This window comes from Nannobrachium achirus (assembly GCF_963921795.1).
Source record: "Nannobrachium achirus genome assembly, chromosome: 19".
NCBI classification, from domain to species: Eukaryota; Metazoa; Chordata; class Actinopteri; order Myctophiformes; family Myctophidae; genus Nannobrachium; species Nannobrachium achirus.
In genome coordinates this window covers 38,714,924-38,740,150 of record NC_137826.1, presented here as the reverse complement: position 1 = coordinate 38,740,150, position 25,227 = coordinate 38,714,924, and the positions used below count along the sequence as shown (strand labels likewise).

Here is a 25,227-nt window from a genome sequence, read left to right as displayed (position 1 = left end):
TTGTTTACAGGGGACAAAGCAAGAATCCTATAATAGACCCCTGGGGGATGGTTAAACAGTACATAACTCATACAGTATGTGTATTCACATCGTTACTATTGATATTTGACATTTGATATGCTTTATTGTCCCCTTGGCGAAATGTGTCCTGCGAATGTGACTCGTTGTGAAGGGGTCGTGTCCACCGAGGCGTTTTTTTTCCCCCCCAGCTGAAAACGCCTTCCAAATGCCTGAATTGAAAATATCTCACTGAGGTTTCATTGATATAGCCTATATATATATATAAGAACTTAAAGTATACTACAGTAAAACAGAAGGAGGAAGCTCTGCAGTGGCGTCAGTTCAGAAAAAGCTAAGGTATGGCAACATGACTGGTGTCTTGCATGCGCGCCTTCCTGGTGCTTCGCGCGCGTGCAAGACACCAGTCATGTTGCCATACCTTAGCAACAGGCATGATACATTTAATTTTTTCCCCCCGTTTCTACGGTTTCTTGGGCTGGATATGGCAGCCTGGAACAGTCGTTCAAGTGCAGCTAAACTTGGCATGTTAGTAAACGTGCCACAATTAACAATAATGCATTGCACCTGTGCAGCTGACCTGCGGAACCTGGGAATATACCATTTTGTCAAGATGGGGAGAATAAAAGTGTGGAGAATATAATTATAATACCTTGTTAGAGTGAGAATGTTGTCACATTTTGCATTTGTAGTTATTTTACTATTTAACAACATAATAACCAGCACAAATAGACAAAGAAACATTCATGGATTTACATTTATAAAGTAACTTTTATTTTCCCCCCTGCCATACCCAATTGACGCCCCTGAAGCTCTGCCTGTGTTCAGTTGCTCATTGTTCAACAGGTGCAAATCAGTGAAACAGGTACATAAAAGTAAACACATGAAAAAATAAGTAGTTCAGTTTGTAGTGATGCCAGACTGTCCAGAAAAAAAGAAGAACAAAAAGGCACTCGTCTCCCATATTTATTGAATGCAAGGCAACAGAGAAGGACTCTCGGGTCTTCAACAGACTTGTTTCTTTTTCCCCCTGGACAGCCATCACTACACAAGCAGAACGTTTTGCTCTTAAAGTATACTAAGTTAGTTCCTCTGTTCCAAACAAGGCAGCCACATGTTAACTGGTTATTTTCTACTTACAGCCACTGCAATTGGTGGAGGTCTCTGAACACACCTGGTCTCAGATGGCTTATCAAGTTGTCGCTCAGATGCCTGGGACACACATCAAGATCAGAAAGACAACACTTTATAAATACTATAAGACGCCCAAAGGGCGAGAAGCGACCTCCACCTGGGTGACGGCAGACTGCTGGGTGAGCTCTGGCGCTTTTGCATGGGATCAACTTTGACCAACAAAAAAAAATCAGGAATGGCCGTGGGTGGCTGGAGAATATATGAGAATATATGATATGGATATTTCCAGATATGACAAGGACGGAATTAATTTGCAAGTGTCTTGGCCATATATGGAGATGACTGACGTCTGACATCATAGATGTCTGACGCCACATAGACCACATGAGGCTTAATGTTGATGACACCAGGGAACTCCAAATATAGGCATAAAAGGGATTTTAGTAGTGTGGTTGCCCTAACAGGGCATCATCTGGGAATGCCCATATAGTGTCAGTCTCATGCGGTCTATGGCGAATGCCCATATAAGGATATATTGTGTCAATCTCATGTGGTCTATGATGTCTGACATCTATGATGTCAGATGCCCATATACAGTATGGACATATTGTGTCAGTCTCATGTGGTCTATGACGTCAGACATCTATGACGTCAGACATCTATGATGTCAGACGTCAATTTGCAAGTGTCTTGGCCATATATGGAGCATGAGGTGTGACAGACAGAGAGACAGCCTGATGGACATGAGCTGCAAGTTTTCATACTAAATAACAACAAACAAAACGCAAAACATCACACAACCAAAATATCACCAATTTTACAAATGGTCAGAAAAAAAAGCAAAAATAGCAAGCTTACAACATGTTGCAAACTCGCAATGCAACACAAACATTATGTTGTACACGAACATTGAACGTTGTTTTTTGAAAGCAGAGGTAAGCAGGGTACTCACAACCTCTCCAGCTTGTAGAGTCCGCTGAAGGCGTGCCTGCTGATGATCTGCATGCTGTTGTTCTGAAGAAACCTAAGGGCGGCAAACACAAACGCACATTCATCACCTGGGAACACGATGCAGTTGATTATTCCCCCAAAGTTGCGGGAAGAATATAGAGCTTTGGACATTTTAACAAAGAAATATCATTTACAGCACCTACAGCAAAAAGGAAAAAAAGAAAACCAAGCTGTTGACTTCACGCACCCTGTTATGACCCCGGCCTAGGGGTGCCAGTGCACAAAACAAAACAAAAAAACAGGGGAGATGCAGTTTAACAAAGAAAATAGCATTTATTAAATAATCAAAAATATGCAAACATACTAAAACTAAACAAGTTAGGTATGAAAACCAGTAAAGTCAGTAGTGTAATGCATGTATGGAGTGAATAGTGTAGTGTGTGAGTGTTGCATGTGTTAACAGAAATAATAAGTAAGGTTCATGGTAGGAGAGGGCCTAAAGAAAGGTGAAAAGAACTGGCAAAGGACTGGAGAGGCAGGCTTTTATAGGGCATTGGCACCAGTCAATCAGTCTAATGGCCATCAATTCACTGAACATAACCATCACCTAAAAGTGATCATAACCTATGCATGCACGCACACACACACACGTTTGTCCATGTCAGTGTGTGTTTGTGTGTGTGTGTGTATCTCTTCTCATTACCAAAGCAAAAACAGTTGGATGAAAATTAGCACCAGAATGAGATAGAACTTATTGTGCCGACATTAGACACACACACACACACACACACACACACACACACACACACACACACACACACACACACACACACACACACACACACACACACACACACACACACACACACACACACACACACACACACACACACACACACACACACACACACACACACACACACACACACACACACACACACACACCTGACCTTATTTTGTCCTTTGAGATTTGATGCAAACATTTGAGTTTCTTGAACCACGTGGATATAACTGTTGTATACGCGCGTGTGTTGGTTTCATGTGTGTGTACTTTTGTCTGTGTTCTCATTACCAAAGCAAGAACAGTTGGATGAAAATGAGCACCAGAATGAGACAGAACACATTGTGCAGACATTAGACTTCCACAGAAAGACACGCACACACCAAATGCTTAATCACATAATAATTAGCATAGCCTAATTATTGATAAATGTACTCCCGACACCTTGATGCAGGATTTATGAAAGTGTTTATTTCTAAATACTGCCTCGTCATCCTGCTAATTACACAGGGACTTAATAAAGGAATCAACTATTTGACATTAAAAAAGAAGCCTGGCATCCCTATACTGTGGCAAACAGTAAATCTACAAGCCTACCCATTACAGTGAACCCATTACAGTCCGTGCCTACAGTGCAGGCACGTGCACACATACACATCAAAGGGGGCTTAATTGAGCCCCTGCCCTTTTATCCATCTGTAAAAAAAAAGTGCACTCTCCAGACCATGAATGCAGTTTTTACTATTGTGAAATAAATGCAAATGCCCTCTCTTTCCATGCCGTACCTGAAGGCAGCATTCACGAGAATTGCCTCGTCCAAACTCTCCTGAACATGAATGCAGCATCTTCTGTGTAATCAAGCATCGAAAATAGCCGACCTCCAAGCTCACAACGCGCCGCGCTGCGTCGCGTTGTGAGCCCTTTTAGGGATTTCAGCCCCTGCCTCTCTAACATTCTCTGCACGTCCGTGCCTACAGTGCTACAGTGGTGTGCTTTGGTTCAGTGCCTCTCCATCACAAGCTTAGAGCCCTGATGTTCCATGACTTAATGATCACATTTGATGAAAATCGTGGGAGTCAGGCAGCATCCCTGGACTCCAGGCTGTCTATGATGAAATTATCATCAGCCTGGCCCAGAACATGACTTCAGACCCAACCCCTGAGTATCAGCTTCGAGGACCCCCATAACTCCTTCTGATCCGCTGAACAGCTGAACAGTCCTTTGTACCCTTGCTTGTCCATCAAAGCCCCAAATGACAAGCTAGCCAGAGCCAAACCCCTGTAACAAAACATGTATTTGAATGTATTGTTAACTGAACATGTCATAAAAAAGTGTGCAGTTGGTTGGCAGTCTTGTACTGCATGTTGTTGTCATTGTGTGTGACCATAACACATAACACATTTCCCCAGGGACAATACAGTAATACAGCTATCCATCATCTTATATTATTCAAATAAATGAATAGCCTATCCATCATTATGTGTCTGCACAAAGTCAACCCCTCATTTTGTTCAATTGTCTGTTTTAATGTTATCCGCCCACTCTGTCTGCTGAATATTGCTCGTACGGATATTGCTTGTACTGTTGTTCCACAAACTATATATGAGTTAAATTAATAATTGAACAAAATGAGGGGGGAGTGCATTAAGAATTTAACATATTAAAAACTACTAGTTTGTGGTTTACTGTCTGGTAAATACAAAATATATATATATTTATAAATATGGACTCAAAGTGTGATTACACTTGAGGTTGTGCTTGAGGGTTACTATGGACTTTAAGCTCTGACGATTTTCAGGACGGCTGCAGTCAAAATCGTTAAGCAAACAGCTGTCGGCGACGGGTCCCACCCCTTTCACTGAACTCTTTGGTTCCCATGGCGACACGTCTATGCAGAAGACGTTGTAGCCACTACATGGAAAGGGAGCTTCTGCCGTTGTAGGGACGGCTGCGACGGCAAGCAGGTTTATCTATCGAGTGCTGATCCATTTCCGGTTGCCATAGCCGTCTGCCGTAGCCATCTGCTGCCGTCTGCCGTAGCCGTCTGCCGTAGCCGTCGGAGCTTAAAGTCCCCAATGGCACTTCAGCGCTGCTTGGGGAACTTGGCTGCGCCTCATTCAACCCTGTTCCCTGCCATTAACCGCGGTAATGCACAAACTCTCATGTAATATTGCTTAAATTAAAACAGTTTTGACATCCAGACAAATGAAATGATTATTTCACAATCATAATAATAATCAACCAGCACACCTATGCCTATCTGCCTCACAGCCCTGATGTACCATAACTTAATGATCCCATTTTCTATTCAATTTAACAAAAATGATCTGCAATCTGTGCTCGTCTCTCCACGAAGAATCACTAATGGATTCAGGCAAGAAATATTGTGTTCAATAATGTGAAGTGGTCACAACAAAACAAAAACATCTCACAACAACGGTGTGTCAGTGTGACTCAGTGTCAGCACAAAATGTTTTGTGTGCTACAGTGGTTATAGAATCACAGACGCATAATAGTGAATACTGCATGCAAGACTGAGAAAACATGGACACCGCTATTACTTTTTTCAGAAAACAAGGATATTTATTGACCAAACCGCAACCTCCGAGTGAGATAAAGCGAGCGAGTCGCCGTGTCAAGTAACCGTTGGATTTCAAATGACAAGTTAGTATATGTTAACCAGAAAGAATACACTACAATTCTTATGAAACTGCTATGTTAAAGCTGTTATAGGTAGTTTTCTGCTGACATAAGCAGAAAAAAGGCAAAATGGAGTTACTAGGTGAAGGAGCCTTAATTATTTTATACTTTAGCTATTGAAAAATAGCAGATATACTGTGCTGTGCTCGGTGCCGTGCTTTGAAGCTTGTATATCTGCTATTTTTCAATAGTTAAAGCAATAAAGCCTGCAGTGCATCCTTGTACCCAGGGCCCAGAATTTGGTGCGACACCCCTGGCTGAACGTGCCTATGACTAGGCTAAAAACCAGAGGCTGTGGCCGCCCTCAGACTATGAAACAGCCTGCCCTTTCACATTAGAACTGCTGAGGACATACTACTCTCTGGTAGCCTAGTTCCAGACCCTGAATCGCTAGCCACACCCCTTAACATTTTTATTTTGGCGATTCAGGGGTCTAGAATTGCTCTCATTGAAGAGGCTTTCCTCGTTCGAAAATCCGTACGGCGAATCAGCGTTGTGAATCAGCGTCTTGTGATCAGCGTGGGTGGGGATTTCCCAGAACTCATGTGCAATTCGCCATCGCCGGACGGGACCGCACACATCGCGTCGTGGTAAAATGCGGTAAATTGCGGTAAACTGCGATCGTATCGATCTCGCTATGAAACATCAGTAGCAGACATGTTATGTTGTGTTTGATTACTAATTCGTTGTGCTCCTATTCCTGCTGTTTCTTTGGTTAGCAAGTAGCACTAGCAAGCAACAGGCTAGCCACTAGCCAGCCACACATAACAACACTACCGTCATCTGCTTTGCTACTGTTGTGTTGGTCAGACAGTGAACCAATCGCAGAAGACTGCCTCTTTGGCAACGCCCATCCTTGAAATTGCCTTAGATGAGACCAAGTTCAGACTGAATAATGGAGTGAAATGAAATGTCAATTCAGGCTTAGTGTCAGGCTAACTCTCTGGCCTTTGACCCCTAGAATTAGGCCTATATTAGGCCCACTGTGGTTGAAAATGACACGGCAGTTAATTAATATCATAGCAAATCTCTCTCTCTCTCCCCCCTCTTTCACACAAGCACCTTTCCTGAAGTCTGGTTGACACACGCAAAGTTGCACAAACACACACTTTGTTAAGTTACACCTATTTCCTGTTAATAATAACCTGTGTAAAATAAGCTGCATTGAGAGGTAAACGGGAGACACTTTGTTGTGAAGATAAGACCGGGAAAGATAGTTGTTGTTGCTGGTTAGTTGTCGCACAGCGTTATGTCGGCTTGGCTTTGAAATACGAGACCACGCGGTTTAAGTTTTATACTTGGATGGACAGTCAAAACAAGTTGTATTATTAGTATTAAACTAATTAATGCAAACACATTTAAAAATGAAAACATCCGACAAATAACAGATGTTTAAAATTCTTCACAACCCTGGACTGTTGCATCCAGATGAAACTCAACATTGTCATGAGGACAGTGGACACGTTAAAACATTACCTTAAATGGAATATATCTATGAGGAGGCTTCATGTATGTTCAAACAGTTCAATCCAAATTGTAATGCTTAGGGCTGTGTGCTGCATTTACCTAGCTGCTTGTCATTAATGCATACAAATATCTACGACCGTTATTTTTATCAGATGTCCAATAAATTTTAATCATGCCGGTCACGGTGACCGACAGATTTAAATCCGATTTAAATCCTAGCGCAACCTCTGATATATACAGTATATATTCAAAGATTTGCAAAATGTTAATGATTTAAAAAAAATAGCAGATCTACAAGCTCATTGCTCTTCGAAGCTCATCTGTATTCAGTTGCCCTGTATAGCACTTTGGTTGGCTTCTAAGACTGAGACTGAGTTGAGTTGTGCATGCTCCTCACACTGGCTTGATGCCCTCACAGTCTGAAGAATTCCACTAATGGCCTTTATCCAAACCACACAAAGAGCACATGAGCTCCGATATCATTATTTTGGGCGTTGTGGTCTGAAAAGGTTGTGAACCACTGCAGTAGTAAGGGATCCTTGGGGGGATTCCCCAATTAAATAATTAATGTAGGCTCTGTGGAAATTATCTCACTTTGTACGCAAATAAATATGAATGCAAAATTGCTACTAGATTCAAGACGCATGCTGACCAGACACGCTTGTTCTTGGCCATTTGCATTATGTTGGACAAAATGTACCATTCTTGCACTGGAAACCTGTTCAGTTCCTAGATTGGAGGCATCTCTTTTTTAGTGTAAAACAGGAACACAGTTTGGCTCCTCCACTTTCTTAGTCCACTTGCTCCCAGGTGCTTCTGTGCAGGGGCGTCACAAGTGGGGGGGGGGGGGGGGGGGGGGGGGGGGGGGGGTTAGTGGGACTGAGTTACTAGGGCCAAAGGTGGAGGGGCCTTAATTATTTTATGCTTTAACTATTGAAAAATAGCAGATCTACAGTGCGAGCTTGTATATCTGCTATTTTTGAAAAGTCAAGAAAATGTGTGCAAATCTTTGAATATATGTATTAAGCGAACATTTGTAACTCAAATGTAGCTTCTGTGGGGTCCCTTCACATGAAAAAGTTTGAGCACCACTGACATAGAAACATAGGTTTTTCAAAAAAACCTCATAAGGATTTGAAATACTAAAATAAAATAAAGACTTGCACAAATGTTCATGATTTTTCAAAAATAGCAGATCTACAAGCTCACAGCGTGTATATCTGCTATTTTTCAATAGTTAAAGCACAAAAATAATGTGTAATAATTAGGGCTGGGATGCGATTAAAAATTTGAATCTAATTCATTACAAGCTCTGTGATTAATTAATCGCAATTAATCGCATTTTAATCGCACATCGATATTTGACCTGAGAAGCATTTTTTTTAAGTAAAACACATTTTCTTGTACGCGTGAATCAACAAGTGCGTTTTTTTAATCAAAATTTCGCATCCACTGGGCCAAGCAAAGCGCTCTGATCGGCTACTTCTCCCTTTGTGTTTGTTGTCTCTTCTTGGTTGGTGCATCGCTATGATCGGTATGCCCGAAACTGAAGGTTCTGTGGTGCAAAAACTAAGTGCGATTAAAATGTGTTAATTTTTTTAATCGCGTTAATTTTCTGTAATTAATTAATCGCAATTAATCAGGTAAAGTCCCAGCCTTAGTAATAATGCGTTCCCAGTCTAAATGGGTTAAACCCCTCCCCCTATGAAGAACATTCATGGGGGGCCCGCAGTGAATCCTTGTACCCAGAATTTGGTGCGACACCCCTGCTTCTGTGTATAGTCCTACAAACAACAAAATTATAATGTTTAAGTATTAGGGGTGTAACAATATAGTAACTGTATCGAAATATCGTTATTAACTTAAAAAAACGAAGTATATCGAAATGAAAACAGCTAAAATCGAATCGTATCGTTTTATTTTGTATCGTATCGAATCGGCAGTGCAAATTATCGATTGTATCGATACTACCTACTTGTGCATGTATTTAGCATTTTTAAGAAGAAAAAATGAAAAAAGAGGGGTTTAATTACTTTTCCTTTCCATATAGCTACACTGGTCTATCGATAAATGTGTGTAATCTCTGGGTTCATGTCAAGGTGCAGGTTTGTCGATATACAATGTCCATGTATTTGGCAGATAATCACTGTGTTTACTTATTTATATCCATACTAATACATGTTTCCCTTAAAAACCTGCACTATCCACAACTTTCACACAGATTTAATGTCTTTGCTAAATAGTTACTATATCGATTTAAATCATTGAATCGAATCGTATCGTATCGCCATGAATGAAACAATATCGTCCATGTATCGTATCGTCAACCATGTATCGTGATGCGTATCGTATCGTTGTTAAAATGTATCGTTACACCCCTATTAAGTATGTATACAGTATTATGTTTCTGCTGTTAGCAGAATCTGTCTTGAGAGGTTATTATTTGCATAATACCCCCATGCACTGACTTCCAAATAAGGAGGGTCCTGTTGCTCAGAGCATGACAGAGAGATAAAGACGTAGAGAGAAAAACAAACCAGTGCTGGCATCCTTCAAAACTGCCCTGAAAACTCACCTTTCAAGTGTGCACCCCCCCTCCCTTTACCTTAGCCCCACCCCCTTGTTTTCCCTATCCTGTACATAGTGTTTTAATAACTGCGATATTATTGTACGTTTTCTTTGCCTGCTATTTATTATGTCCATGAATTAAATACAGAGGGCTTCCAACATAAAGAAGACGGTAAAATGTCTTATTTGGGATGTTCCTTTTAGGCAGGGTTTTTGACTGTACTTATACTGTACTACATTTCAATTGTATTGACTATACTTGTACTGTTCTCCATTTTTGTCTAATAAAATAATCAATCAATCAATCAATCAAAAACCATGGCCCCTAAAGTAAGACAAAAAAAGAATTTGACTAATGCAGAAATAGATGAGAATGTTTCACACGTCTTTTCAATACCTCCTCTTCTGGAATGACTCGAGGAAAGATGAAGCAATAATTGAGTCAGGGAATGTCATGTGCTCTGATATGTGCAATCTTGACTTCAATTTAATAAAAGTGGTTTGATATAAAAGTTCACGACAAAAGGAGAATATTAGATCAAAAACGTAAGAAAAATACTGGTGGAGGACAAGAGCTGCCTGACTTATCACACCATCAGGGCCATTATTGGCAACACGTTATAAATGTAATAATGTCACAGAATGAGGGAAAGAGTGATGGCAGATCCAAATCCAGCAAGCTCTTTCACAGAGCAGCAATGTATTTGTATTTTATTGTGGAGCCAGCAAGGAATTACACAGGGCAGCAATTCATTTTATTGTAGAGACTTAGCCAATAAGGCCTACCGGTATCTCCCCAGGAAACCGCTTGAGACAATAATTCATGCTTTTATCTCATCTAGGCTCGATGATTGCAACTCTTTATATGCAGGTATTGAACAGGCAGCTGGTTCAGGATGCAGCTGCACATCTCCTCACCGGCAACAAAAAGTATGACCACATCACCCCAGCCTGGCCTCACTCCACTGATTGATTTTAAACGTTTGTTTTTTTGTTTTTAATGCTCTTAATGGGCTACTTCTGCCGATATTGTACGCCACATGGATATATGCTTCAGCAAAACGTGGTGGCGCTTGGGTTTATTAGTCTCTGCCAAATAGAATGTGTAAACGTGACACATTTATTTCCACTGTGTTAAGAGCAAGTAGAGAAAAGCAATTCAATTTCAATTCAAAGGAGCTTTATTGGCATGAGAAAACATACGGTTACATTGCCAAAGCAAGTGAAAAGCACTGATATACTGTAATACTACTGTTAATTAGACCTATTAAAGGGGCCACACCATGCTTTTAAAAATATATATTTTATATAAATATTGGTCCAGAATACGGTTTTATTCAGGTTTTAGCCTAAACAACCACTCGGATATTTAAATTTCATGTCTGTCTCTAATTCCAAGCCATTTCAGATGCAATGCCAAAATGCCCTTTGTTGGCGCGTTGTCTTTGGGCTGAAATTGGAAAGATACAGAGCTAATCTTCTCTGTATCATTCCAATGTTAGCACCACTTTACCCCGCCCACCTCATAGTCTCAATAGAATCGACCATATTCACAAGGTGGCCATCTTGCCATTAAGTCAATGAAATGCCACCCCAGTTGCCACCCGGTGTAGGTACGATTTTCAATGCAAATTTCAAACATGGCCGCCAGGTGAATATGGTCAATATAGCCTCCCAAAAAGTACCGACCCCTTCTCGAGGGGGGTTCAGACACGCCCATTCAGAAAATCACTAAAATGAAAGGCAAGGCTTAGAGTTAATGAATTTTTGGGGGGGCTGGAAGAGACACTGAGAAGACCAAAAAAAAAAGATCATGGTGTAGTCCCTTTAATCAACCATTAGAGATGCTGAATGAATTGTTGGGAATGGAGGCCAGCCCTACCAGGAAGTAGAGCTCTTCACAGGTCCAAAATGATGGACACAACCCCTATTGGACCCATATAAGTTTTGTTATTTTGGGACGACCTGTAGACCAGATAAAATTGCCTTCATTGACTCCTCTAAGAAGTTTGAAAAGGATTAACATGGAGGAGAATTTACCAATAACTACACCTGGTATAAAATATTGCCAAATACTGTATCTACTAAAATCCTCAATGTTCATTTATCCATTCTGCTCATTTATATTTATTGTTTTGTTTTTTAAATGTGACATAAGTGGTGGGGGGGATATGGTGATTGAAGTATGCTACATTCCAGCTCGTTTGTCTCCATGGACAGCTACAGTACACAGCAGACTCATTAGGCCAGGCTCCCCCAGAGCTTTAGACACACACAGATAACCTCAGCAGGGGGAGTTTTAGCAGGAGAGATAATGCTTGATTAATCCTCCCCAAGGGGACACACAGCAGACACAGTTGTCTCTTGTGCCGTTAGCTGCACCTGTAGTGTAGTCCAGTGAAGTGACAATAAAGATTGATTCTGTGTAATGATGCACATGATGACCGGCCGCTCTGCTCATTCAATAGATTAATTGGCTCGGAAGTAATAACAGTTAATTACAGTAATTATAGATCTGGACAGGGGCCATAGCCTCGCGTTGCCAGACTCTATCACTCTGAGGGAGGATGAGTGTCTGGCAACGCGAGGCTAGGGTGGCCAGGGATGACCAGAGACACCATTGGATTCACACCCAATCCTTCGTGTTGACTTTTGTTAAACTATTATGTAGCTAACAAAAGGCTATTACATGATATTTACACATGACCCATAGAAATGGGTCCACAACCGGAAACACAGGTTTAGACCTTGACCTAGATCAGCAACATGGACGTGAATAATGTGATAATAGTGATTTGAATCCTTTAGATGAGTGGTTTTCAACCGTTTTCACATCAAGGTTACTTATTGAGCATTTGAGCAGCGGACCACCATTTGATAAGATTTAGTCTCTCATAACCATAAATCGTTATCGTTGGATAATATTTTGTCCACAATTCGATGCTGTATTGATTGTTCATTTTGGAAATAGGGCAAAAAATATATTTTCTTCAATCTGGTGTCACTCAAACCAAAATTGTTCTATAGACCAGTGATACGCAAACTCGCAATTTCGAGCAATTTCGACTGGCCGACCAGCCTAATGTCCTCGAAGTCACGCATCCAACAAGCTTTAAACTGAGCAGATTGGACCTTCTGTTCCAGAGATAATGGCCAAAACATCTTGAAACCAGCCAATGAAATTGCCAATTTTCTGTCCGACTAATTAGCATACCCAAAACGTAATTGTAAGCATAATTAATGCAAATCAAATGAAAGAGAGATGTACTGTAGCTCTACTTAACAACTGCATCATTAGCCATTTGGTAGCTAAACAGTCTGGGTAATTTATTTTAAGTAGATTGTTTGATTTTATTTGATTTTCTTAGCCATAACTATTTATTTTCTAAGTTTATTTTCTGTAAAAAGCCATTTGTGTTGAATGTGGGCCAAGTCATAAATAACATTGTGAAGCAATTGAAAGAGAGATGTGCTCAGCCATCTTTAATGTTATCCCTCTTGATAGCAGGCAGACAGATGTCAACCAAGACAAATTTAAAGTTTTAAAAGAATTACAGTGGAAGTCACTAGTGTTTTATCGTTTTATTGCATTTACCTGATTTGGTTCTTAAGATTAACAAGATTCTTGGGCAGTATATAACTTATCTGTATGTCAACATCAGTGCAATGAAGACCTGCTCTTGTTCAGTGTCACTTTGATTAAAAGTCACTGAAGACAAAGCCTTGGAAACCCAGGCTTCTTTTGGTGATTGGAAGAAAAAGAAGCGTGGGCGATCGCGTTATGATCACTGTTGTAGGAAGTGTAGAATTTCCCTAACCAGTGCAGAGAGCGTCGCATCGAATGTGTTGACGTCATGACGCGGCAGCGTTCTCTGCACTGAGCAGAGGAGCAGAGGGGGTGGGGGGAGGAGAACACATGCTATTGGCCAGAGACTTGCCGAGAGATTCGCCACGCCCACCCATCTGCCTACACTAGTGTTGTAGTACTCGAGTCAGTAGCCCCGTTTACATGCACGCATCTAATCGTATTAAAAACAAGATTTTAGATAAACCCGATCTAATTCTGCATGTATACACCTAAATAAACCCGACATAAAAAAATAAAAACCAACACGATTTAAATTCTGATCGGATGCAGAGGGGTGGTCTAGACTTTTTTACGACCCGATCAAAAGGAAAATCCTTCCATGTATACACCTAACCCGATTAGAATGTGACATGTTCTTTCAGCGCAGGCTTCCTGGCCATTTATTGTGGCACTATTTCTGATGTTTCACCACATTAGTCTATTTTGTTTATAAACACATTTTTTAATCAATCTATAAAAGTCTGTCTCGATTGAGAACCGTAGGCTAGAGATCTTCACGGGTCCAAAACGAAAAGGACCGTCAAATTTTGACCGATTCCGACCAGTTCCGAAATAATAATCAAATTACAAAACCAAACCTGAGTGGCCCCGTAACGGTCTCGTCCGATTCCGTCCGGTTCCGACGTTCTTTCTTTTTTTACAGACCGAAACCCGTGACCCGAAATCCTTTTATTTCCGAGGTTCCGAGAGACCCGGCCATTAATCATTATTAAAACCATCTTTTATCTAACTCACTGCAGCCGTGCAGTGTGCGCTGTTAACTGATTGACAGGCAGAAGAAGGCTGCCAAGGAATCTATAATATTAAGATCGAAACAAAGGGGATAAAGGAATACTTTTAGGCTATTTTCTTACTACAGAGATAAGTAATTTTCTGTTTGTTTGACATGGTTTAACTTGTACGCGGTCGCGGGTGCTTTCTCATCCAAAAATAGCCGATCTACAAGCTCACACAAGGCGTCGCAAATCCTGGCAGCAGGCTACGCATCACGCATGCATTATGCACGCACCAAGATCTTTTCCCTCCGCTGTTAAACTGATCCTAGACCAGCATTATCATCTCGCTGTTACACAGCCATTCATCTCGCGGTCTCACGGCTAACAGACCTGATCCTAGGTCAGCCTAAACACAGCACACACGTTAAACAGAACTCCAGTAGTTCGTTCCTGAGAGGAAGAGAAAGATATTCTAGCGCGACTGGACGCTAGGTCCTCGTTCATCTATCCTCCTGTCGAGTCCTGTGCGTCTTTGACCACGACCAGAATAGCCTAAGAAACCACCAGCAAAATATCAATAAATAATATTTAAAGGGGGCTGGGGTAAGGGGATATACAGCTAAGAGAGTCAATTTTAAAAGTATTACAGACTTTTTTGTTATTATCGTGAATACACTTGTCCATGAAGCCTATTATGTTCTATGGGCCGTCGGGAGCAAATATGGATTGTGACGTGGTGATGATTATAATAATGATAATATAGGCCTAATACATTACATACAGTAATCTAATTAAAAGAGCATTGCAGCTTATTGTTTCACTTTGGTGGGGCTGTGCATTTGCATATAGGCTCCATTAGACCTATTACTATTATTATTAATGGATACAGCCAGGGAAATGCGATCTATTTAATAATTTGCGTCACAACACGATTTAAAAGTGGGCACATGTAAACACCAGATCGGATTGATCTCACCCCATGTAAACACTTGATCCAATACCTTCAATCGGGTTTATTTAGATCAGATTGGAATGAGGCTGTCATGTATACACAGCTAGTGACTCGTCTCGAGTCAGGACTCGAGTCCAATTTTTCATTGACTCGGTCTCGTCTCGGTCTCGCCCTCAATTTGACTTGGACTCGTCTCGGTCTCGGACCATTTGACTCGGGACTCGCCCCCCGCCGAGTCCACTCGAGTCAAGTCAAGTCAGTACAATGCAAAGGAAGAAATGTATATCCATATGTTGAGGAGCCCATTAACGTTAACATTAAGAGCGTTAAGTAATGCAGCATAGGCTATCTGACGCGCATCTGATAAGCACACGCACTACTGTAGCATGCACGCACACACACACACGCACACACACACACTGAGCCCCTGCAGCGGCAGCCAGCAGACAACACTGAACACAGTCCACTTTACTTTTCTTTTCTCCTACCTGCAGTATATCCTCGTGTTGTGTTCCAAATAAATAATTCCATAGTGTAGTAAACAGCTTCCAAACACGACGTTGTGTGTAGTTTAAATCATCCACGCGCACTGCTGGATTAAGATGCAACGTCTTGTTTTCTTTCCAGCTGTAAACTATTAATACTCGTTAAGCAAGCCTCGTCCGAAAGTTTAACAAAGTAGGCTACACTGATTAACAGAGAGAAGTGTAACGTTTTAAGTCCCCCTAGAAAGGTTGAGACAAATCAAAACAACAGTGACATGGGGTATTTTTTTGCATTGTTTGACAGGCATCAGACTAAAATGACATAAGGTATTTATCACCTTAAATAATGAAATGCAAACAGGCATGTAATGGTCAAAATAAAATAGTTTTTCATTAAGATAACATTTTGTTTAATAAGTTTTGCCATAATCATGCAGCTCTATTACAACGACAGAGCTAAAACAGCAATGTTTAAAATGTTATAGCCTAGACTACATTAGTATAATTATTTTGTAATTCATATTATTTTTTTAATATCATGACATTAGACTGGATAATCATCGCCTGTGATTTGGGATATTGTACTACAGTATAAGTCTTATTTGTACTATTATATTGGCACTCAAAAGTAGGCCTACTTGTTCTCTGCCTGGGGGAAACATTTTCATTGGAGCAACTCTAATGTCTGTTTGGGAAAAATGGTAGCGGCAGTAACTAGTTAATACCTTTAAGTAAGGAATACTTTTTAAAAGTAACCTTCCCAACCCTGGTACTAATTTAGAGAGAGACTGAACATAAATGAATCCATCATTCACCATATGTGATTGATGTCATTATGTAAAAACGAGCAGACATTTACAATTGCATTTGGCTCACAACATCACATTCAGCAATGGAGTAGCCTACTGTAAAATGCCCTCAAACCTAAGGTGCCGGCTACATGGAGCTGGATATTTTGGCTGTGAACCGGCATCAAAATGCTTAGCCGGAATCGGGTCGCGGGGGTAACAGTTCCAACTGAGACCTCCAGATTTCCTTATCCCGAGCAACTTCCTCCACTCCCTCAGGGAGTATACCGAGGCGTTCCCAAGCCAGTTTGGAGATATAATCCCTCCATCTGGTCCAAACCACAGCAACCAAAGGTAATTTGAGGAGACCTATTATTGTTTTAGTAAAGAACAAAGAACCCTCATTCCCCCAAAACAACTAAACAAAAGCAACAACAAAAAAAGGTTGTTTTCTGTAGCCTATACCTAAAAAAAAAAAAAAAAAAAAAAAAACGGGTTTTGGGGACTCGATTCAGTCTCGCGTCCCGTCAGACTCGGACTCGACTCAGACTCGACTCCCGTCGGTCTCGGACTCGACTCGGACCCCTCCCAGGGGGTCATGACTCGGACTCGACTCGGACTCGAACCTCATATGACTTGGACTTGACTTGGACTCGCTTTAGGTGGACTCGACTACAACACTAGCCTACACAAACTGTCCATGTTAGCTAAGAGTGCTGAAAACAAAATTTCAGACCTCCCAAAACAAGCTAGTCAGGTTACTTTACGTTAATGTAACCCCAGGACTCATCCAACCTCAGCCCACTTCCGTAGTCTAGGATGACCAAGAGTGGAGGAGAGAGTACTGCATCTCATCTTTCATTGTTTGGTTTTCAGGTTCCAAAATGGCTAAGTTCCCAATTATCTACTTAATTACCTCGAGAGTGAGAGATGCTCACAGGCACTCGTCCAGAGAAAGTTAATTTGATCTTGTTCCCTCTATAGGTTCAGGACACTCAAGGGTAAAAATGTATTTTATCGAGCAGCCACTACTCAGTGAAATATTCTCCCAGCAGATCTGAAATCTCAAAATGCGTGCATATCATTATATTCTGAAAGTATAGACAAGCACAATCACAGCCACAATTATTACCACTGACGGCGTCGCACACACCGCACGGCCGAGAACAGCGTGCGGTGGCAGAGGCAGACACTGCGAGCCCCAGACACACACGCTCCCAAAAACAGGAGCGGCTCTACCTTGTACACGAGCGAGCACATATGTCCTGTATTCAGAGCTCACCAGTCCACCACACCAACACGCTGATGGTGACCACCGAATGCATGTAACAACGGCCAGAGAACACAAGTGTTTTCGAACGAAACACCCGTTTACTAAGTTCTGGAAGGAAGCACTCCCTCCTGTATGCCTTGTGTGCCACACATCTCCTCCAACGAGCCATCACAGACTAGTGTCTCTGTTTCTCAGTAACTATCTTCACCAAAAATAGCCGATCTACAAGCTCTTGTAGCATCTTGTAGTGAGCTTGTAGATCTTCTACTTTTGGTGAATATCCCCTTAGAATAGGGATGCTGCCTGGGGTTTGAGTGATTGAATGCCAAGTATAAATGTTTATTTATTGTAATTCTGAAAAATTAAAGGGAGCCTCCGCACACTCAAAGGTGTGCAAAATCATGTTCTTTTTTTGGTCATAGACCTTCTTCAGGCATGCAGCACCTCACCTAAATCTATTGGCAGATGAGTGGTGGTCCTTTCACTATTAATCTGTACTAATGGAAGTAGATTTTTTTCTCAAGTTGTTAGATGTTTGTTAGGCCTATTATGGACAGTATTTGTCATTATTCCAATAATAATAAATATTAATATTGGTATTAATATGTTTAAGGTAGCCTTAGAACAGATACAAAATATGCGATTAATTTGCGATTAATCGCGCGATTAACTACGGACAATCATGCGATTAATCTGATTAAATATTTGAATCGACTGACAGCCTTAGATAATATTAATTAGATAAGCCACCTCACGGTACTAATCGTACGCCGGGAGCAAATATGTAATGAGTGGCGTCAAATATTTCTTTACTACACAGAAACTGGAAGTGCACAGAAATATCTACAGAGACAGCAGAAAGCTCTGAATCCACAAGCATAATGGGCAAATTGAACCATATCATTGCTCCCTATCACAAGTGACTCATTTATATAATATATATTTATAGAAAAAGTGATTTTGGGTTTCGTGACTCTTTAACCTCAGATCAAACGCTTGGCTGTGCTATCCTGTGGCCACTTTGCGAACTGAGGCTGGTATTCTTTATTTTGGCAATCGGAGTTCGAATAACCTTCAGACCAGATTCAAATTGGCTTTAAAAAATATTTCTGTGGAAGCCTTCACTTAGAAACTGTTCCTGCTTTTTATTTTTTAAATTGATGTTTTATCATGTTATAGCACGGCCGAGAACAGCGTGCGGTGGCAGAGGCAGACACTGCGAGCCCCAGACACACACGCTCCCAAAAACAGGAGCGGCTCTACCTTGTACACGAGCGAGCACATATGTCCTGTATTCAGAGCTCACCAGTCCACCACACCAACACGCTGATGGTGACCACCGAATGCATGTAACAACGGCCAGAGAACACAAGTGTTTTCGAACGAAACACCCGTTTACTAAGTTCTGGAAGGAAGCACTCCCTCCTGTATGCCTTGTGTGCCACACATCTCCTCCAACGAGCCATCACAGACTAGTGTCTCTGTTTCTCAGTAACTATCTTCACCAAAAATAGCCGATCTACAAGCTCTTGTAGCATCTTGTAGTGAGCTTGTAGATCTTCTACTTTTGGTGAATATCCCCTTAGAATAGGGATGCTGCCTGGGGTTTGAGTGATTGAATGCCAAGTATAAATGTTTATTTATTGTAATTCTGAAAAATTAAAGGGAGCCTCCGCACACTCAAAGGTGTGCAAAATCATGTTCTTTTTTTGGTCATAGACCTTCTTCAGGCATGCAGCACCTCACCTAAATCTATTGGCAGATGAGTGGTGGTCCTTTCACTATTAATCTGTACTAATGGAAGTAGATTTTTTTCTCAAGTTGTTAGATGTTTGTTAGGCCTATTATGGACAGTATTTGTCATTATTCCAATAATAATAAATATTAATATTAGTATTAATATGTTTAAGGTAGCCTTAGAACAGATACAAAATATGCGATTAATTTGCGATTAATCGCGCGATTAACTACGGACAATCATGCGATTAATCTGATTAAATATTTGAATCGACTGACAGCCTTAGATAATATTAATTAGATAAGCCACCTCACGGTACTAATCGTACGCCGGGAGCAAATATGTAATGAGTGGCGTCAAATATTTCTTTACTACACAGAAACTGGAAGTGCACAGAAATATCTACAGAGACAGCAGAAAGCTCTGAATCCACAAGCATAATGGGCAAATTGAACCATATCATTGCTCCCTATCACAAGTGACTCATTTATATAATATATATTTATAGAAAAAGTGATTTTGGGTTTCGTGACTCTTTAACCTCAGATCAAACGCTTGGCTGTGCTATCCTGTGGCCACTTTGCGAACTGAGGCTGGTATTCTTTATTTTGGCAATCGGAGTTCGAATAACCTTCAGACCAGATTCAAATTGGCTTTAAAAAATATTTCTGTGGAAGCCTTCACTTAGAAACTGTTCCTGCTTTTTATTTTTTAAATTGATGTTTTATCATGTTATAGCATTTACCTTGTTTGGTTCTTAATTACTTTAGAAACTCACTCTCACTCACGAGTAATGTTCGGTAGTCCGTTTTTGGGTGTTTTGCTTTGTTTTGTGGTGTTTTGTCCTGTAGTCTATTTGTATGCATGTGAATACTACTATATGATATTTCTGCTGTACAATGTCACAATGTACATATTTTTACTGGTTAAATAAAGGTTAAAGCGTGTGCAGGATGTGTGTGTGTGTGTGTGTGTGTGTGTGTGTGTGTGTGTGTGTGTGTTGCACATAACTCACAGTCTCTCCAGGGTGGAATATTGTGAGAAGATGTTGTCAGACAGCATTCGGATCTTATTGCTCTTTAGGGACCTGAAACGGAAACCACAGAAATGTCCCAGTTACTCAAAGGCACCTCACGTCTTCTAAAGGCCAATTGATACTTGGTAGCATGACGGTGTGCCACGTCTTAACTCATACTCTGCGATCCCCGTAGAAACCGTTGATTTCCAGCTGTACCTCTCTGCGATGCCCGTCGTTCCCGGAAATTTAATTAGCTTTAATCATTATGAAACAATTAAAAGTATGATCGCTGTATATGGCCGTTTCGGAGTCTTAGGCCCGCCCCCTAACTGTATCCTGCCGTATTTCCGGTTCTGACCGGATCTAGGTTTCCGTATCCTGTCCAAGGCCCAATCGTAGCTTCCGTCCAATCTGTTTACATCGTAAACAGAGGAAGGAGCAGCACGTTCATTTCACGTCTTTTTTCACCCGTTTTTTTTTATTTGATAGCTTTTCGATTCTTGTGCCCGCCTGGCATATGATCCGCGCACATATCGTCTGCTATGTGCGCGAACGTGTCCAAGTGTTACCATAGCGCACAGCTGGCTTTTTTCAATGTTTTTTCATGTAAACACTGGCGGATAAGCAGGGATACAGCGTGGCAACGGATATGTCTATTTCAATGGGGTTTTTTTTATTCGAAAGCTGTCACCGAGTCTACACGTCTACTAGATGAGTCGCGCACAGATTGTGCACGATGCGTGCGCGTGCACGATGCGTGCGCGTGCCCACATTAAAAGGTAAGGACAATTTGGCAGCTGCTTACTACAGCTATGTTTAAAATGGCAGCAAAATTGTTAATAGTGTAGACAAAGAGTAGAAATTGGGCTTATAAAGAGCCCAGGCACCCACCCACAACACATGTACGTACGTACGTACGTACGTACGTACGTACGTACGCGCACAGATACAGAGACAGAGAGAGAGAGAAAATAAAGAAAGAAATCTGCATAACAAATAAAAAGAGACAAATGAAAGGTCAGAGCAGGACTAACTGTCTCTTTTGAAACATGATTATGCAAATGGCGTCTCCTGCCTTTCCATGTACTGTACATAACCCTGGAGCTCTAAGAATGAACTAAACTTCAATCACTAAGCAGCTTCTACAAACAGAAAAGTTACCAAGGCATGAAAACATGATTGTGGCTCTATTATTGTAGTCAAAGTTGCGTTATGCTAATATGTGTTTTTTCTGTCGGTGTGTTGGTTTGGTTTTCATGCTTTGGTAACTAACTTTTATGCCATGTCTACGAAGTAGGGATGCACCGATATGGAAATTCTTGGCCGATACCGATACCGATGTTTAAAATAACTATTTAGCCGATAACCGATACTGATACCGATATTTGTTTTATATATTTATTTCCCCATTTTGTGCCAGGAGAGCAAATAGCCTACATCTTCATTATAAGAAATAACCAGAATCTACAACTTGGTAGGCTGCAGATAACGAATACACCAACACAGCCAGTGCAAAATGTATGCTTATCAACAACAGATAAATATCGGCTTCTGCCATCGGTTAATGTCAGATTTATTTGCCGAAACAATATTGACGGTTTTGAAAACTGCAAAAATTGTCTGATACCGACATCTGGCCGATACCAAAGGTATGCATGAGGAGGTCAAGTCGTTACTTTTCACCTGACAGGGGGGAGATTCCCTGATTGGACGTAGCGCGTGGAAGGAACACGTTATTCCAACCAGTTCCTTTCCCCTCCATCAGGTGCCCCAGCTGGCCAGGGTGAGGCAGTATAGAGACCAGGATTACTGCATGTTTTTTGTGAGGGTACCTACCCTAGGGGAGACGGGGAGAACGTGCAAACTCCACACAGAAAGGCCCTTTTGCCAACCCCATCTAGGGTAAGGGCACTGATGATGCGGAGGAGAGAACATTCCCTCAGTGCCCCCGGGAATTGAACCCAGGACCTTCTAGCTGTGAGGCGACAGCACTACTGACTGCGTCACCGAGCACCCTATTTGTGAATTATATTTTACAAGGGGGCCAAGCGCAGATAAAGCGGACGTGAACCTTGGGGAGTTTCATGTCTCCCGAGGGAAATGGCCGTCAATGGAACTTCCCAGGCCGATTGAGAACTATATTATTATACTACACTATTAACAGATATGGTGGCTATGAGGCCATGACACAGCTATATCAATATCACTGATGTATAATACTGTTTCTTTTCTTTTCGTTTTCATCTTGGAAAACTGCTTTAGTCAGGTGACCCTCAGTACAGCTGTCACTGCACTTTGGATTAAAAATGATTGCAACCTCTTCAAAAAGGTGTTGAAAAGAAGAGTGAAGTAGACGTGACTTTTTTGGGTTCATGCCCGGGTTTTATTATGTAAATTTGGGTCAGGGTTGGTTCAGATTCTATTCCCTCGGGTCTATATCATTATTATGTAATAATACCCTATAAGATCCGAGAAGACCCATACTCAGCAATCATGAGAGAAAAGCATGAAGTGGTCAGTTTGAGAATAAAGTTGCACATCTAAGAGAGCTGGAAACGACGAGGTAAACAATTGGTGAACTACAGTAGGTCGCCTTAATTAAAGCTCTACTGTGTAACTTATTTTAGTGAATACAACGTTATTTTGACTAATGACTAATTACTAACACAACTGTGGTGGTTGTATTTGGTATCCCTGCTATCTTCTATTTGAGATATTTAGATCCTGTGGTTGGGTAGGACTGGCTGACAACTACTAAAATTCAATTTCTCCCCTGAGGATGTTACAGCTTTATGGCCTAAACAAGATTAAATACCCCTCTTAAATTAAACGTGTCCTGGCTGTATTTACCAAAAGCAATCAGGTCGCTTTACAGCACAAACAAATTCTTCTGTGCCATTTACCGTAGAAATAACACAGCTCAGGGATGTTATTAATACACTCTGTTGGGGTACAAGAGGAAGACAAATCACCAGGAGACTCACGGTTATACACGCTTCTCTGCGCTTCCATTGGAACAATATTCCTCACCCAAAAAACAGACCTCAAAATTGTATTTCATCCCGAGTCCTGTAGCTGTCCCACTTTTAACTGTCCCAGAGTTAACAACCATTATCCCAGCTTAAGTTAGCCTATTTAGTTTAATAACTTTGCTTCATTGAGTCACGGTGGTCTGCCATGGAAGGTTCGCTGATCTTAAACCACAGCAGCCCTATTCTGAGTCGAAATGGTCAAACGTTTGGCAAAAATAGCAGATCTACGACTACATGCTCACAGCGCATTCCAATGCGACACATTATGAACTGATATTTAGTGTAGAGGGAAAAAAAGGAGAGGACAAGTATGGTGCCCTGGGGGACCCCGGCCAACTAAGCCTATGCTGTAGAGGTTATCGTTGTTCCCTATTGAGCTTGGCAAATTTCCTGGGGCAAGCTGCCCAGAACACACGTCCCATGTGTCTTCTGATTTTTTCACTCTCAAAAAGCGCCAGCAATGTAGTGCACTGGAAACTACATTGCAGTGCACTTCATGGGGTGATCACTCAACAGGAAACAACGGTAAGTGATTATGGGTGTTTCTATATGCATTCATGGCGAACTGTGGTGTGGACATCAGACTGCAGTTCCACAGTGATGCAACACGAGTCCCCAACACACCAAACACATGCTGGTGCGCAGGGGTGCTGCACACCTCACAATAATCTGCTTTATCCAAAATATGGCCCAAAGAGTCGAGAAGGCCTGCTAGCATCCTCATATAGAGTCCATGCTATATCAGGGCAGGGGTCTTCAATGTTTTCAGGCCAAGGACCCCTTAGCTGAGAAACAGATGAAGCAGGGACCCCCTCTACATGTTGTATAAAACAGTGTTGCATTGATTTCATAGATAAATTCATAGACTTGTTTGACAGCACTGTCATCAGTCGATGTTGGATTTGTGTTAATGTGTTTTTTCAGACATTTAATCACTTAAATTGTCGATACGTTGTAAACTTGACCTATCACTCTGTACTTGGTCTGCTCTTTTTTTTTTTTACCTCCACGCCCAACCTATTTGCCGAAAATAGCCAATCTACAAGCTCCTAGGGGCCCCTGCCTTATATCAAACTGGAAACTGGCTCAAGGGTGGATCTAAACGAGTAGGGTTCCTTCTTGAATCTGCTTGTAGGCCAGTCAATCTAAGCAAAAAACTGGCCTGACCCAAAAGAAATTGCAATAGTAATGGTTCAAGGTTTTTTATGATCATTAGAGTCATCCAAAAAAAACATGTTAAAAGTTTTCCATTTTATTCTTAGTGGATCAAGGTGAATTCATCCAAAAAACTTAAAGAAGATTGTTTTGGAGGTCTTTTTTTTCCTGTATAGTAAGTGAAGAGACCCAAACTTGAACCCCATGAATTCACCTTGATCCACTAAGAATAAAATGGAAATTTTGAAACGTGTTTTTTGGATGACCCTAAGGATCATAAATAAAACCTTGAACCGTTACTATTGCAATTTCTTTTGGGTCAAACCTCAGATTGACTAGCCTATTATTATATTCGGAGATATCTTATATGATATTTAGTGCCAGAGGGTGGCACTAGAGTGTTTCATGGCAACATGCCCATTACATTTTGAAATAACTTGTGTAGAAGTGGAACGTTTGGACCAAGAGTGGTGCGCGAGGAAAGGCCATAATGGGGTCACCGAATTCAGGGTTAATCCCTGCTGAGCGTATTAAGTTTCATGGCAATCTGCCCTATAACGATTTGAAATGGCCTTCATGAAAT

General features: G+C 41.2%; 1 protein-coding gene across 1 annotated transcript in view; it reads right to left on the bottom strand.

The window, feature by feature from the left end:
* LOC308305141 (relaxin receptor 2-like) overlaps positions 1-25,227 on the bottom strand; it is a 173,437-nt gene that overhangs the window by 50,593 nt on the left and 97,617 nt on the right. Inside the window, exons 6-8 of the mRNA XM_080749841.1 lie at positions 20,455-20,526; positions 2,105-2,176; positions 1,159-1,230 (exon numbers count right to left, since the gene is read on the bottom strand). Coding sequence (XP_080605967.1) covers positions 1,159-1,230; positions 2,105-2,176; positions 20,455-20,526 — 216 coding nt within the window. The remainder of the gene's footprint in view (positions 1-1,158; positions 1,231-2,104; positions 2,177-20,454; positions 20,527-25,227) is intronic.